The sequence below is a fragment of the Cervus canadensis genome, chromosome 24 (assembly GCF_019320065.1).
Source record: "Cervus canadensis isolate Bull #8, Minnesota chromosome 24, ASM1932006v1, whole genome shotgun sequence".
In the NCBI taxonomy this organism is placed as follows: domain Eukaryota; kingdom Metazoa; phylum Chordata; class Mammalia; order Artiodactyla; family Cervidae; genus Cervus; species Cervus canadensis.
The window spans coordinates 17,429,820-17,447,364 of record NC_057409.1 but is presented as its reverse complement, the minus strand read 5'-3'; the positions used below and the strand labels follow the sequence as shown (position 1 = coordinate 17,447,364).

The 17,545-nt window shown below is 37.6% G+C and overlaps 1 protein-coding gene across 23 annotated transcripts in view; it reads right to left on the bottom strand.

The window, feature by feature from the left end:
- Positions 1-17,545, bottom strand: part of TRIP12 (thyroid hormone receptor interactor 12) — a 149,523-nt gene that overhangs the window by 56,710 nt on the left and 75,268 nt on the right. For all 23 annotated transcript variants that reach the window (XR_006265138.1, XM_043445094.1, XM_043445092.1 and 20 more), the window contains 4 exons: positions 16,893-16,998; positions 14,118-14,254; positions 8,784-8,867; positions 7,389-7,484 (listed from right to left, as the gene is read on the bottom strand). Coding sequence is in view for 22 of the 23 variants with exons in the window: in XM_043445094.1 (XP_043301029.1) it covers positions 7,389-7,484; positions 8,784-8,867; positions 14,118-14,254; positions 16,893-16,998 (423 nt within the window). In the remaining variant the exon portion in view is untranslated. The remainder of the gene's footprint in view (positions 1-7,388; positions 7,485-8,783; positions 8,868-14,117; positions 14,255-16,892; positions 16,999-17,545) is intronic.

The window sequence follows — 17,545 nt, the reverse complement described above, 5'->3', positions numbered from 1 at the left end:
AAGCCACAGGGTTGCTGTTGCCACTACTCAACCCTGGCATTGTGGCATGAAACCAGACACAGGCGATAGGCCAAGCATGGCTGTGTTCCAACCAAATTTTATTTATATACACTGAAATTTGAATTTCATTTAATTTTCATGTAACAAAATATTACTTCTTTAAAACTTTTTCAGCCATCTAGAAATCATTTTTAGTTCATAGGGTATATCAAAACAAGCAGGAGGCTGATGTGGCCCATGGGCAGGAGTTTACCAACTGCTGATACTGAGGAAAGAGAAGTCCTAGCATTTCAGGGAGTCACAGGAGGCTGGTGTGTTCAAGTGTGAATTGGCCCCACTGGACATCTGCTAAGTTCTGAGGCCGTGAAGAGGACCATGGATCAAGTCAGAGGTTCTGCTAAGACAATGCAAACTCATGCAGTCTCAGGGTACTCAGAGGACAAAGTCCCCACAGAGGGAGGAGGCCTGACTCCACCACACACAGCCAGTGTCCCCTATCCTCAAGACATCTGCAACATTTTCAAACTGCATAATGAATATAAAGTCTAAGGGGATGGAGATCTGCAAGGTTCTCAACAGCAAAAACCCTGGGAGAGAGAATTTCCTGGAGGTTCAGTGGATAAGACTCTGAGCTTTCAATGCCGAGGGTGTGGGTTCAATCCCTAGTCGAGAAACTAAGATCCCACAAGGTGCGTGGTATGGAAAAATTCAAAGAAGAAATTAGGAAAACAAAAAAATCCCCCCCCCCCCAAAAAAACCCCTGGGAGGCTCACAACAAACAGGGATAAGCCAGAGGTGAAATGAGCCATATATGAAACAAGCTATAGCCCTGACTGGAGCAAAGTGATCAGCTTCTGACCGTGTTTAACACTGAAGAGGAAACACTAATAGAAAACACCACTTGGGGTCTCTTCAGTTCACATAATCAATTACCAGATGTATAAAGAGGCTGAGGAGTATGTGACTAACAATCAAAAGGGGGGAGAAGACATTAGAAGCAGGCTAACACCACTAGAAACTATAAGCTAGGTATTCTGTAACTATGATTGTGTTAGACATTCAGTCATGTATGACCCTTTGCAACCCCAGGCTCCTCTGTCCATGGAATTCTAGAGGCAAGAATATTGGAGTGGGTTGTCATTCCCTTCTCCAGGGGATATTCCCAACCCAGGGATCAAACCTGGGTCTCCCGCATTGCAGGCAGATTCTTTACTGTCTGAGCCACCAGGAAAGGCTCCATAACTATAATTAATAAATTGCAAATGTAAGTAATAGAGGAAATGATAGTCAAAGAGCCCGGGATCAACATGTACGCACTGCTATATTTAAAATGGATAGCCAAAAAGTCCTACTATACATATACAGCGCAGGGAACTCTTCTTAATGTCATGTGGCAGCCTGGACAGGAGGTGAGTTTAGGAGAGGATGGATATATGTATATATATATGAATGGTTGAGTTGCTTTGGTGTTCACCTGAAACTATCACAACATAGTTAATTGGCTATACTCCAATACAAAATAAATAAAATAAATTGCAAGTATAAGCAAAGATGGACAAAATGGGTAAGAATGTAATGAATTTCAAAGAGAACTGGAATCTATTTTTAAAAATCAAATAACTGCCTAGAACTGGAAAACGCACCTTGAAATCTAAAATTCATTGATGAATTTAACCAAAAATGGAAGAAGAAAACAGAAAAAAGAGTTATAGTTAATTTGAAATGTGGTCAATAGAAAGTTTTCAAACTAGGCATAAGAAGAAAAAAAAAAATTCTGGGAAAAACAAAAACAGAGCTAGAGAGACCCAGTATATGAAGTGCAAAGTCTGAACGTGTACAATCCTGATACTCCCAGAGAAAATGAAGGAGAACACTTGAATAGATAATGAGATAAGAGGAAAAATATATGAAGAGATAATGGGCAACAATTTTCCAAAACTGATGAAAGGTTATCAATTCACAGATTCAAAGGTTCAGTGAAACTCAAGCAAATTGAAAATGAAAGAAAGTGTCACATGGGCCTAATATAGTTAAAAATTTTAAAAATTAATACAAAGTAAATCTTAAAAGAAGCCAGGGGAGAAAAGAATTGCCTTGAAAAGGTTATAGTAAGATTTTTAAACAGAAACTATGGAAACCAGAAACGACATTACAAAGGGCTAACATGAGATTTTTACACCTGGGAAAATGATCTTTTGAAAATTAAGGCAAAACAAGGATTTCTCAAACAAAAGCAGAAGCAGACAGAAATCACTGCTAGCATTTATACCTAAGAAAAGTTCTTTAGGCCGAAGGGAAACAATCCAGATAGGAGAAAGGAACTGCAGGAAAGAAGTAAGAGTACTGGAAATGGTACATGTATGTGGGCAAAAATAAAAGAAGATGGATGTTTTAAAACAAAAACTGCCCCACTGTCTTTCTAACACTTGTATAAGCAAAACAAAACAACAACATAAAGGATGGCAAGAGAAAAGATTAAACTGCTGCTTACACTGTTTGGGATATGACAACATTATTACTACAAAAGCAGGAGATGTACAATAGCCCAAGGATATGCATTATAATCTCCAAAAGAGGCTAATTTATTTACATCTGCCAAAATGTTGTGTGCATTTATACCCTTTATACCACAATCCCCTTTATAGAAATCTAGCCTAAAGATAATAGGAAAAAATAGGAAAGCTGTATTTCACTGCAACACAACCAAGACTGGAAGTCACCCAAATGTGCAAGACGGGACTGGCTAAGAAACTGTACATCCACACACTGCAGCATTATGACAGCTTCACAAAAGGCATGGGGGACCCTCCCCTCCCTCTCTCCCCACCCCCTTCTCTCGGTGCATGACGAGGACAGCATCTATGAAGAGTGAACACCACGATTTACTGTTAAGAGGAAGGCAAAGCAAAGTTTACTACTCTTATCTAAGAAAGGCAGTGTGTATGAAGTAGACAATATGGATTTGTTTTTGTTTTCTTAAGTAAATAGCAAAAGGACAGGCCATAAAATTACAAAGGTTATTTGTGTGGGAGGAGGAAACAGGCTAAAGGGATAGTAAAAGATGTTAAGACATTTAAAAATTTATAGATCTGACTTCAGGAACTATATAAATAATATGAATTATAAAAGCCAGATAACATTTTAAAGTCAATACCTAAAAATTATAAGCAAAATAAAGCAAAGGAGGCAAACCAACCTGGCAGCATGAAAAAAATTATTTCAAATGACTAAAATACAAAAAGCTGACCATAAAGTGAGATACAGCCCAAGAACAAAAAAAGAACTATTGCAAAACTGAAACTTTTTCAATATGACTAGTTTTGGTGCAAAGCTGAATTTTGTACTGTAGGATAAAGTAAATAAATAAATGAAAGTGACACTCGCTCAGCCGTGTCCAATTCTCTGTGACCCCAGGGACTGCAGCCTGCTGGGCTCCTCTGTCCATGAAATTCTCCAGGCAAGAGTACTGGAGTGGGTAGCCATTCCCTTTTCCAGGGACCAAAGGTGGGTCTCCAACATGGCAGGCACATTGTTTACCATCTGAGCCACCAGGGAAGCCCTAATAAATAAATAACTATTCCTGGGAACTGAAACTTTTGGTATGAAATACCAGATAAATAAAACCCCTGAAGACCTGAATTTGAATTGGCATTATCAGTATGAATTCATTGTTTTTATCTTAAAAGACTAAGTATAATCATTTCCTAGGTTTGTCCATTAAACAAGTCTAATAACAATGATCAATCCAGTAGCAAATACACCTACAGCCGAGACTGTGGGATCTAAATACCATTTCCTATAAAGGAAACCAGGGCTCTCTGAGGCAATGCCTGATTTCAAGCATTCAGTTCATGGTTGGAGTTGTTGAGCTTAACTCACCAGAAAGCAAAGAGGGCTTCAAAAACTACTGAGATCACACCAAAAAGATCAAAATGTGGAAAATTTAATCATCAGTGAAAATCAGTGAAATGTCTAAAACACATTTCAACCTGCTTGACAATGATACTTAATAACAACAGCACTCTGAATGGAAAACTGGTAAATAAAGGGTAGGAGATATTTTTCCTATGCCAACTATTCTCCTGGGTAACCAAACAGAAGGGAGAGATATTTTTTCTATGGGCTTCCCAGGTGGCTCTGATAGTGAAGAATCTGCCCACAATGTGGGAGACCTGGGTTTGATCCCTGAGTCAGGAAGATCCCCTCGAAAAGGAAAATGGCTACCTACTCCAGCAGCCTTGCCTGGAGAAGTCCTTGGACAGAGGAGACTGACGGGCTACAGTCCACGGGGTCGCAAAGAGTAGGGACATGACTCAGTATATATTTCAACAAAATTACTCCTTTTACTCCTAATAAATGGAGACTGATCACTAGATATGAAATACTTTCATTTGTAATCCCTGTTATCTAGGAACCGAGTTTTGATGGCTTAGGAGGTGATATGACTCTGTATGCTTCCTAAATATGAGAAAACACTGTATCACTTTGGCAGCGTCTTTCCCCATCAGAGGAGGAAAATAAAGAATCAAACTTGAACCTGAAAAAGTCTCTAGACCCAACTACCAGTTTACAAGAAATCTACTTTATTTATTTACTTTTGCTTTTCCATTTGAGACAATGGAAATCTGACTGACTGGCATCTATTAAGAAGGAATTATTGGTTTCTTTCTCAGATATAACAATAGTAATCTGGATGTATGTGCCTATGTGTATGTGTTTTCTAAGGGGCATTATCTTGAGCTACATGATGAAATGTTTATAGAAAAAATTATAGAATATCTAGGATTCATTTCAAATTAATGCAAGAGGAGAGATGCTGGTGAGTGTTAAAGACAGACTGGCCACGAAGTAGGCACTGCTGAAGCTGAGTCATGGGCATGGGTGTGTGTAACCATTTTCTACTCTGATTCTAGTGTATAGTTTACATTAATTCCACGTGCAATAGTCAAGCCTTAATATGGAGTTCTGATGTTTAACGATAATATGCCTAGGTAGCTCTGCAACAATTTTTCTCTCCAGGAAAAAAAAATTCCCCCCAAAATAAATGAAGTGGCAAGATAAATGAAATCAAATTTCTCTTAAAACACACACACACACACACACAAATGTACTTATGGCAAAGTATAGATCTTAATATAACCACAGCACTGTCTAAAAATGTTAATGTCCTTACTTTTATAGTTAGAAATTCATATATATCCAGGTAGAAAAGTTAAAAATAAAAAGTCTTGGGAATGAGGAGAACAATTAAGGGTAAAAATGAAACAATGGTTGTGTGGACCGATAACTGTTGATGGGCTTATGGAAGTTACTATACTACTAATACTTTCAACTTTCATGTGTTTGCTCTTTTTCATAATAAAGATAAATCCTGATTATCCTCAGGATAAACCCCACATTTGCTGTGGCCTGCAAAGGTCCAACATGACCTGCCAAGTACCTATACCTCTCAGATTTCACCTTCTACCACTCTCCTTTCACCTTCCTATGCCCCTCCCGCAGTCTAACGAGCAGGCCAGACTTATTTCCACCTCTGGCTGCGCACTTCCTCCTTCCTTCAGATCCTCTGCAGTGCTGGTTTTCTCACTTTGTTTTATTCTACACAAAATCTCCACACCTCAGAGGTTTCTCTAACCAGCCTATCACAACACCAGCAATCTCCTTCTATTCTCTGCTTTGTTTTCCTTCACTGTAATGACACTACCTGAAATTTTACTATATAATGATTGTCTTGCTTACTGCGAGGGTCACATTCTAACAGGGAAGTTTCCATGTGGGAAACAACTCTGCTTATCATCCTATTCATGACTCAGAACAATCCCAGTGCCTAATAAATGACACTGAATAAAAAAATCAATATTCCAGGGTCCCTAAGAACTCTGCAGGAGAGTGTTATTTGAGGGATGAGTAACAGGGCAGCAAAAGAAAATAAAAACAAAAATACCAATTGCTTCTTAAAATCCTCAAGTATTCGGTTAGTCAAAAAGTTCAAGTTTTTCCATAAGGTCAAGTTAAGATGCAAGTACATTAGAAATCTAGCCTTCTATTCATATTAAGAGCCAATGAGATATGCAACAATCAACAAAGATTTATAGTATACACTGTGTGTATGTATACTTAGTTGCTCAGCTGTGTCTGATTCTTTGCCACCCCATGGACTGCAGGCCACCATGCTCCTCAGTCCATGGGGATTCTCCAGGCAAGAATACTGGAGTGGGTTGCCATGCCCTCCTTCAGGGGATCTGCCCAGCCCAGGGATCAAACCCAGGTCTCTCGCATTGCAAGCGGATTTCTTTACTGTCTGAGCCACCAGGAAAGCTCACTACAGTCACTATCTTGTAATAACCAACAGAAAATAATCTGAAATGTGTATATGTATAACTGAATCACCTTGCTATGCACCGGAAACATAAGTCAACTATGCTTCAGTAACATATATACATAATGAAAAAAAGACTCAAGCACACATACACGAGCACATATACACACACACTGCATTTTTTTTTAAAAAAGAATATTTGATTGAAAATTGTATGAATACGTATTTTTAAGTTCAGTGCTAATAAGCTTCGGTACACTTTAGAAGTTTTGAAATTAACACTGAAGTCTACAAATAGCCTACTGACTCTATGGAAACATTATAGATAAGTAAAAAAGAATGTTTGTTTGTATGCAAAAAAGAATGTAGGTATAACTGAGTCAATTTGCTGTACATCAGAAATTAATACAATACTATAAATCAATTATACTTCAATTTTAAAAAATGCTTAAATGTAAATTTTTTACTGCTTAAGGAAGCTAAAGGAATTAAAGCCAAACGGAATTTAATGGAATTTGTAATTATGCAAAATCATACTCTTAGTTACAAACTTAGACTTAAAGAGTCACTCTTATGTCTACCATATATGGTAAGATTTCTGGGTTACATTAATTTCATTAGAAGAGTCTAGTTATTGGTAATTCTGTGAGAAATCTTTCCATTTGGGCTCACTGTATAATCAACTGCCTATTCTGTTAAAATTTATTATACCATAAAAAACTCAAGACATGAATCTATGCAAATCATGCAATCAGATGTTATAATAACCAAAGTAATCACCTGAGAGTCTTTAATCCTCTACAGCTCAAAAAAAGTTTTGCTGTTAACTCTGGATGGTTTTCCAGTGGCTCCAATTTAGTAATCAAACATAAAATGATAGAAGAAAATCTTGAAGAGTTGCTATTATTTAAGGTAAGAATATGCACAAGCTCTATTTTTTAAAATAGGTTAAAGTTCATGAAAAGTTCCTATGTGAAAACTCTCCTACATGAATAGATAAACAGTTTAAGAACAGCAGTCAACTAGTAAGAGTTTTGAGGAGAGGACAAATTTAAAAGTATTCACTTACTAGCTCCGCTTCCAATTGTCCTATGGAAAAGCTGTGACATCCGAGGACCAAGAGGACCAAACAGGTGAGGGGGAAGACCCCTGGCCTCTAACAGAGCTAAGGAAAAAAGCAGAGCAGGAGGAACAGTTGAGTTGTTAATACAGCTTATCTCATCTAGAAGCTTCCAACAACTGATTCATTACATAATTCATTTAAACAATTCTACTTTCAATTTTAAACTTTAAGAGAAGCTGCATGATATATTATCATATGTGAAACAGATCGCCAGTCCAGGTTTGATGCATGAGACAGGGTGCTCAGGGCTGGTGCACTGGGATGAGGGATGGGATGGGGAGGGAGGTGGGAGCAGGGGTCAGGACAGGGAACACATGTACACCCATGGCTGATTCATGTCAATGTATGCCAAAAACCACTACAATACTGTAAAGTAATTAGCCTCCAATTAAAATAAAAATAATATTAAAAAAAAGAGAGAGAAGCTACATGCAACTTTTCAAAACCACACTTGTATATACTAATGCAATTACTGTAAGTTACAACACCCGTATGTGTCAACTCCAGGGCGTCTTAAAGTTTTATGGATATATTAAACATTAATGCCAACAGGGACCATGTAAATAGTCCAAGAAAAACCTAAAGTAAACATTTATTTTGAAGAAGTTATATGTTAAGTACATTTGCTCTGTTTTTACTCTATTATTTCCTAATCAGATATGATCATAAGATTCTCTAAAAACATAGGAAAAATCATTTTTATCAGTCCCCAAAAGTGAGAAAAACTGTTCATGAGAGTTTCAGTCAAAAAGACAATCTGAAACTCATTCATTAATGTTTCTTGCAAGTCTCACATTGGGGACTGACTGGATAAATAACTGAAGACAATAAAAATACATACCCATGCACTTGTAAACAACGTATACATAATATGAAGCTGCTTTTAAAAAAGCACTTACAACATTATAATGCCTAGAATTTATGCATACACTCTACATTCATTTTGAAACAGCTGATCAAGAATACAAAAGAATATAGCAAAAAAGCATCCTACCAGATGCACTGTTATTAGGTACCAGAGAACAATATATGAAGTGACCCCTCTTCAGTATCATCCTTAACAGATTACTAGCTGCATATGTAACCATAATGAAAAAAAAAATTAACAATAAAAAATACACTACAGAAGATTTTATCTATTTTTAAATAGTAAAGATGAAGAAACAAATGGGTCATCTTCCAATTCCAAATCATCTAATCAGTAAATCAAGAGCTTTTTTTGGAGATATGGGTGGGCACTGCTAGATTATAGTTATATGAGCTTATTCAAATTTCAATAAAGAACACAGTGACAGGCAGCCCATGACCGTGGTTTCGTATAAGCTTGATAACGGTCTTTACCTTGTAACCGTCCCATCTCGGAGTCATCAGATTCGCTCTCCCCAGAGGTGGTCATGCCCACAGCCCCTGCAACAGAACTAGAGGCTTGGGGGCGGGGAGGGGGAGGAGGGGGGTGGCAGAGGCGGGGTGGAGAAGGTGAGGGTTAGGAGAAGAATATTTAAAACTCATTATGTCTGGTTTATCTTTAAAAAGAAAAAGCAAAGATTCACAGATAATAATACATTAAAGGCAAACGTTCTTTTAGACTTTATTATGTAGCTTTTATGGAAAAAAGATGGCTCGATGACAACAGAAACAAACATAACATACAAGCCTTGCATTTCACTCATATATGATTTTCACAGTTTCCTCCTGTCTTTGAAAGTGAAAGTGAAGTCGCTCAGTCATGTCCAACTCTTTGCGACCCCATGGACTATATAGCCTACCAGGCTTCTTCGTCCATTGGATTTTCCAGGGAAGAATACTGGAGTGGGTTGCTATTTCCTTCTCCAGATCTTCCCGACCCAGGGATTGAACCCGGGTCTACTGCATTGTAGGCAGACGCTTTACCGTCTGAGACACCAACCTCTCTTTGAAACTGCTCCTCAATTCAGTCTTATTCTGAACTCCTCTATGAAAAGTCCATAAATATAACACTGCTAAAGCCACTGTGATATTTAATAAACAGGCAAGTAATCACAAACGTAACACAGGGAGAATGCTCCACAGGGATGTGTGCCTTCTTCAGTCTGCTCTGTCTAGTCTAGTCTAGTCTGGACTAGAGCCTTGATACAATCATTTGCCATGTTCTCTTCCATTTCAAGAGTATGCAAAAATCATGCTCTCTTATTTTCAGGACAAAACACTGAAGATACACATTAACAGAAGACCACAAAACATTTAAATTTAAGTACAAAAGAGAAAGCAATAGTCAAAACAAAGGCAAGAAGAGTCACATTCAGAAGAATTCTACTACACAAAATGCTAACCTGATCAATACTTCAGTCTAAGTAAACAGTGGTTGATTCTATTACGAATCTGACCAAGAGATAAAAATATATTCCTGTAAAACTAGCAGCTTAACTGCCCCTTCCTCTCAGTGTCTGTTGAGTCCCAAAGCATTTTTTGAACAAACAATTCATCTATGTAGAATGACCACATTATCCATAATACTTTACTATGTCCATGTGACAGATTAATGACAGAACACAAGCCAAGACAAATACTTTTGTCATTATTAAAAGAGGCACATGGATCACCTATGTGAATGTAACAGATTTTTCTGAACAAAGAGATGCTAATATACCAGCCACCAACTCCATGTTTTCATAACACTTTTCTTCACTCCTCATTTAAGTATCCTATCATTTCACTAGAATTTTTTTTTTTAACTTGTTAAAAAAAAAAAAGTATGGTTTGGAACAGGAGTCAGCACGTTGTGGTCCACAGGCCAAATCCAGTCTAGCACACCACTATGTAAATAAAATTTTGTTAAAATATACCCAAACTCATTCATTTACCTATTAACTATGGCTATTTTTGTGCTACAACCAGAGAGTGGTTCCAACAGAGCTTATTTAAAGCTTAAAACATCAATTATCTGGCCCTTTACAGAAAATGCTGACAAACCCCTGGTTCAGAGTTACAGGCTAAGAAGAAATAGTCATATTAAAGAGTATCAGAATTTAGTAAACTTCATACTTGTTGAAAACAAGAAACAAAACAAAACAAAAGCAAACAACCATGACTACTTTGTAATGCTGCTTAAAGGTACTAATTAAATGTTAACTCCATGGAGAATGTGTCCATATGTTTCCTCTCAACCAAACAAAGAGGTATTGCAAGCGCTGTCATGTACAAGAGGAAACCTAGGCTTTGTGTGTACTTGCTCAAGATCAGACAACTAACAACGGATATGAGATCTGAACCCAGGAAGTATGACTTTACAAGCTGTACTCTTATTAAATATACACTGTCAGAACCTTCAATGTATTCTTCAGTACTAATTTTTAATTTATGTACACTGGCTCTTTCACATTATACAGAAACCATGTTAACCAATTCTGCTATTGGGTTCCAATTATTACTAAACTTAGCAAAGTGGCTTTTAAACTTGCTTTGAAACTCTTACAAACTGTGGAAATCAAATACAAACTTGTGACAAACAAAATTGCTCTTATGTATTCTCCTCCCCTCAAAAACTCTGGAACCACATTTTTTAAGAAACAAATGGAAAGGTTCACTTAAGGTAATGCTAGAGGGTTTTATAAGAGGGTCTACTGGTTTTACTTTAAACCATTCTACAGGTTTAAGGTTTATCTTTAAGTTACCTCTTAAGAGTATTCTAAGAATTTACATAATGAATAATAAATACCTCAAACTGCCCTGCTACAAAGACCTTAACCAAGACATAAAACTTGTAAAAGCACAGAATTAAAAGAGCTGTTAAGATTATTATAGTGAGGTCTCAACCTTCATGGAGCCACAGGTTCTCTACAAGAAAGAGCAGGGATATTCTCACTTTTAATTGAGATGAGTGCCTATTTGGATACAAATCACTGAACCCAAAGCAAAAGATTCTTTCGAGCTGCCATACCTTTGATGAATGTGCTGTGCTTAGTCACTCAGTCGTGTCCAACTCTTTGCAACCCCACGGACTAGAGTCTGCCAGGTTCCTCTGACCATGAGGATTCTCCAGGCAAGAATACTAGAGCAGATTGCCATGCCCACCTCCAGGGAATCTTCCCAACCCAGGGATCAAACCCAAGTCACCCACTTTGCAGGTGGATTTTTTACCACCTGAGCCCCCAGGGAAGCCCAAGAATACTGGTGTGGGTAGCCTATCCCTTTTCTCCTGGGGTTCTTTCCAACCCAGGAATAGAACCAGGCTCTCCTGCATTGCAGGCAGATTCTTTACCAGCTGAGCTAGCCGTACCTTTGAAAGGAAATATTAAAAGCACTGGCCTACTGTAGCTCCCTTTTTGTAAGTTTTACAAAATTAATAAACCAAACTAGCTCAGCCTATGAGTGGCTGTTTGTAGTCATGCAGGTAAAGAAATGTATTCCATTCCTAGCAGTGACACAACTCTTCAATGAACACATCAAAATGTTGGACAACACACACAAAATCCATCCCCAGACACAATGTATTAATAAAAGCAAGGTTATCAAGCAGAAAAAAAAATCCAATTTCAGATTTTAAGAGACGTCAATCTATTCTTTTAAATTGGTATCTTGCCCATCGAGTCTCCACATATCATCACAGTACCATGTAAGGCAGTTTCCAATATACAGTTAAAGCTGACAGAATTCACTTTTACTTGACAGGAATGGCTAAGGGTTTAGCAGATACCCAAGTACAGGAGGCAACAAGAATACATTCTTAGTGTCATGAAAACTTTTGAGCAAGGCCAAAAGAACGGTTGTTCGGAATATAATTACACATTATACAGGTGCATGCTAAAAGATGCTCTAAACACCATCAATTAATATTCAACACTAGCTTAAAAGAGCGTTACATTTTTTAAATTCCAGTTTTATATACTGAAAAACTAAGGCACATTACACTGAAGAATTTAATACAGAGCTTGTAAGAAGTTTGCCTCTTCCTCTAGAACTACCTGAGTGAACTGGCAGAGAAAGCCCTCAGTATTCAACGCAGCCTCCAAAACGTAATCAAGTTAGTGCTTTCTAGTATCAGTGAACAGGCCACATGTATCTCTGACATAAACTTGGACAATACCAAGATTACACTGTGATTTCAAATATGGAGGCAGGCCTTCAAGGGGGGCAATCTTATGAATCTAAGCCCTTAAAGTCTTCATCCTCTTAGGTGAATATACCAGGGAACACAATTTCACACACTGCCCCCTCATTCTGGCCTCCAATTATACTCATATGAATTAAACCAACTAGTAACCGTAGGGAAGCAGAACAACACAGCTGTTGTTCAAGTGTGCACTTCAAGAGTCACACATCTGGGCCTGTAACCCTAGCAAGCTTAATGATTGTGCATTTCAATTTTCCTCATTTATAAATGAGAGTAACAGTGCTCACACCTCAGCAGGTTGTTCCAAATATTAAATGAGAATACATGGAAAATGCTTAATAGTGTGTATGCAATGGGGTGTACCCTGTGTAAATGTTAGCTATTATAATTATCATAATGAGTCCACTTTAACAACACACTCAGCAGCTCTCTCTCGAAGAGTCATCCACATAGGAATTGCTCCACTTCCATATTCAGACTTGAAGCATCAGCTGTGTTATGTAGAGCTTCAATGAGCTGCACGTGTGATGCACTTTATTTTTCCAAAACTCTACCACTTAACCCTTCAGAAAAACTATTCTAGGAAAAAGGCACTACCAGATGAGATGCTGTTAAGTTCACCATGTAGTTTATCATATAAAACCAGGAAAGACTGGTTGGTAAAGATGTTAAGCTGGACAGAAAGCCGAGACAAAAGGCAAAAAACATGGACAGTAGTGGGAAAACCAGAACCTTCCTGCCAAACCAGTACATATGATTGACTGTAGGCAATAAAGAAAACTGGCACATATTCTGATATTAAATAAAAATACATGAAAGAATTTAATTCATTCAAAAGAAAGAATAAAGAATATATATGCCTACACCTAAAGTTATACATATTATCTAGATTTAAGGGACTTATAACCATATGTTCATAATGCTGAATTCTAATATTTTTGTATCTGTTTTAATATTAGTGACAAAGGCTTATAACAAACTACTTCTTAAACTTGTTAGTCACAATCAACCACTGAAGTCTTAGCCTGCTTTATGTATTGGTAATGGATACATACTTGGGGTGGGGTGACTTAATTTTTGCTATGCTAAGATATCAAGAATAAAAAACCCATAAAAATAGGAATAATATTATTCTTAAAGCTGCTAGGTTCAAACCGAATACTTATTTTTTACAGACTGTAACACTCTAAATTAAAATCTGCACATGGATGAAGCAATAAACTATATCCATACATTTTTATTATGAATTTAATTTTTTCAAGCAAATCAGCAGGCCACTACTATATGTGTTGATCAATATTTAATAAGCTTAAACAGAAAGGGAGTTTCTGCTTCTTAAAAGCCCTTTGAACTTAATTAGTACAAATCTGGATTTGGGGGAAAAAAATTATACAACAAAAAACAATACAACTAGTCAAAAACCAAATCTATAAACTGAAATAAAACAAGTTTGATGGCTATTAACATCTTAAGATGTAGCTGTCTCCTCTCTTCCATTATACTTGGTATACCTAAAAAGTAATTTATCTCCAAATAAATATGGAAGATACATAAACACATTTTAGGCCTAAGAAGTACCAATCTACCTGCCGCTCCCTGGGGAGTCTCATCTGTCCGTGCAGCTGAAGAGTTCACCGTCTCCTGGTTGCCTTCAGGGTCGGCCATCTTCTCCTGTCGACGAGCTTCAGCTGCTCCTCTTTTGCCCAGGCCAGAGCCTCGCCGACTACAACAGAAAAATGCCATCATAGGCAGCGCTCACAGTGACCAGGAGCAATGTCCACACAGCACAAAGCTCCAATGCATGGAACACAAAGCGAGTTTCTTCTTTTTACATAAAAATTGTTGCAGAAAATCACTATGGGTAACAACCAAGACTTTGTATATTTAAAACTCTTCCAAGCTATATCATGTTGACAATACAAGCTTTTGTGAGGCTATGAGCTACTGTCATCCTTTCAGACAGAAGTGATCTTTAAACACTTCAACTAAATGGAAAAGTGATTCCTTTAGCAGAAACAATTCATTCAAAATAGATCTCTAATTCTTGGGTAAATAGCAGATCAATATATGGAGTTTCAGACTGATAGTTGAAAATGGGGGACGGGTAAGAAGAGAGAAGACAATGGGCAAAGTTCCCATCACTTACGTCCCAGATGATTTACATCATCAAAAAAGTTACTATCTTCATCATGGACAATAGCTTCTCCTTTAAAATAAAGAACTAAATATTCAATATTTATAGATAGATACAGATGAGATCTGGGAACACACCTGCTTCACACTGAGGCATTACTATAATATGTGGAAAAAAGTCATTTATCATGAAGCAAACTACATTTCATTGACACTTTTTCTATTTTAATAAGTGAAATCAGTAAGCAAATCATGCACAGACAAAACACTTCCAAAATTATTACAATTTAATATTGTTTAAACAGCAGCTCCCCCAAATGACCTTGGAAGTGCAAAAACCTACTACTAAAGAAATGTTTTAGACTAAAGTCAAGCTACAGTGAAAAATGCTGCTTGATAAAGAACAAGGAGGAAGCAGGCATAAGTGACTTGGAAATGAAGGCTCTGAATTACCAGAGTTGTAGAAGAATTTATTCTTCCGATTAGTAATAAATAAATAAATAATGTATGTCCCTAAACAGGGATTTACTCAGCCAGTCTTTCCTTCAGAAAAAAAAAACCAAACAAACCTCATTCCAAACCCAAATTACCAAGCTACAAATGACTGTGATTCAAAGGAAGTCACTTATTTAACACTTAATTGCATCAATCACGTGACATGCTCTGTGCTCAACACTTGGTTGCTGCCCTCCAGTGTCAGTCTAGAGTGATGAGACTGCAGCTACGAGAGGCTGTGAAAACACTAAATTTAAGCGGAATTTCAGCAAACTCAGAAAAGCTTGAGATGAAGAATGCTGCAGACAGGCGGGTAGACAGCTTGTGTGCAGCGTGTAAATAAATAACTCCTCGTGCATTAAGACAGTGCTCTCGAGGAAGAGCAGAGAAGGCTGCAGAGAAAGTCAGGACTCTAGATTACCTGACTCCGTGAACAGTTCAAACTTAATTTTCAACCACAGTGAATTCAGTTTATATCTAAGATTATAAACCTTGGGTAACCTGGATTCAAAGATTGGTCCAAAATAGGGCGAAAGCCCTGAAGAATCAAGAAATCATCTCAGAGGTCCTCATAAAAGTACTGCCAACAGAATTCAAAGGCAAACAGGTGTACTAACTCCAGATATTTAAACAATATTTTAAACAATCCTAATAGAACCATAAAACAAGTAGAAAAGCAGAGCTTAAAGGGCCTAGAGTCCTTTCCTTATGACTCATTATTAGGCAACAAGTCATTCTATTTCCTTGTGTTATTACTGTATCCACAGCCAAAGGTATAAAGTTGATTACCTTAGAGAAGAACCAAAGGAGCACTAAACCTTTCAATTGACCTGAGATGGGAAAAGCAAACTAAAAATCACCCACACCATCACTGGTTTTTGGCACATTTAGTAAAGAGAAGAAACAATATACAAAAGGAGCAAATTACACATAAAGGACAGAGAAGCCCCATGTGGTTGTGCTAATTAGCAGCACGACACCAAAACTGACCAAACCTGAAAATCTGACATGAAATTGGAGTAACAAGATTTTTTAACTTCAAGATTCTGAATCAGTTAATCAAAGTATGGGAAATAATATACTGTATCATATGTCAAAGGTAGATGATTTTCTGAAAATGGGCTCAAAGTGGGAAAAATGGAGACGTGAAAGAACACAAACAAAACCCACAGCTTCCCCTGAGGATGGGTGCTGTAAGGCAAGATGGAAATGAAGTACCTCTCTCCCCCTCACCCATTACACTCACTCACTCATGCCAGCACTTTTAGAAACTAATGAGGAAATATTACAGCCATTACAACAGGCATCCCTTTTGATCCATTAATCACACTATTGGGAAATTTAGCTACCTTTAAAAATAACCCAAATCTGCATAAAGATGCTCATTAGAGAGCTCTTTAGCAGACAGGAACTCTGAAAACAACCAAATGTCCAACTGCTGGCAGTAACTCTGTGCAAATAATGTAAAACAACAGAAGAAAAGGTAGAAGACAAAGGTGTTGTCCCCAAAAAGGCATGATTAAAACTTAGCAAAAACGGGAAAAAAAGTTAAACTAAATATTGGGGAAGAATTCACAGAAATAATAGTTCTATTTAGAATGAATTTCTTTGCTTGATTTTCAAAAATAAAACTTTCATGAAATTTGTTTTAAAAACTCATAAAATAAAGGCCTTTGGGGAAAGCTGGACCCAGGAAATGAACTAATCACACACTGACAGGCCCAAATTATTACCTGGCACTAGCGCAGGAGCCCGTGGTCTTTTGGCGTGTGCTCCGCCTCAAACTGGGGAGCTCGGCAGGTGGGGATTCGCTGCGCTTCTTGGTAGATTTTCTTAAACCTACAAACGTGAAACGCAAGAGGGACATATTTAAAGGAGTCATCTTAAAAATGACAAAATTCTTCAGGCCGCCATCCTGGTCAAAACTCCACCAACTCTTTCCGTGGGCTCTCTAGCAGCCTCTAGGTCTACTTGCATAGTCGGCCTTCACGGCCCCGGCTCATACTGGGGAAGTTCGACCGTGCCTGGCATGACTGTCCAAGGAGACGTCTTCTCTGGCCTAACCTTGACTCAAGCTTTCCTACCTCATCCCTTGAATCCTCCTCTTTTAAAAGTTCCCATCACATCTCTACTCCTCCACTGCTCTTCTCTACTAACTAAAGCCAAGAGATTTTTTTTTTTGCATATACTATGTATTTCAAGACTTTCAGTATTTCATTTAGCACTTTATTGCTACATTATCTTTGCAGTACCCCATCACACCTAGTTTCTATAATGCTCATCAATAAGGCCACAAAAGAACAAAATGTTTTCTTTCACCACCCTGCAAGGAATACACATTTGAACTGAAGCCTATTAGAATGTCCAATTTAGAGAATACAATTAG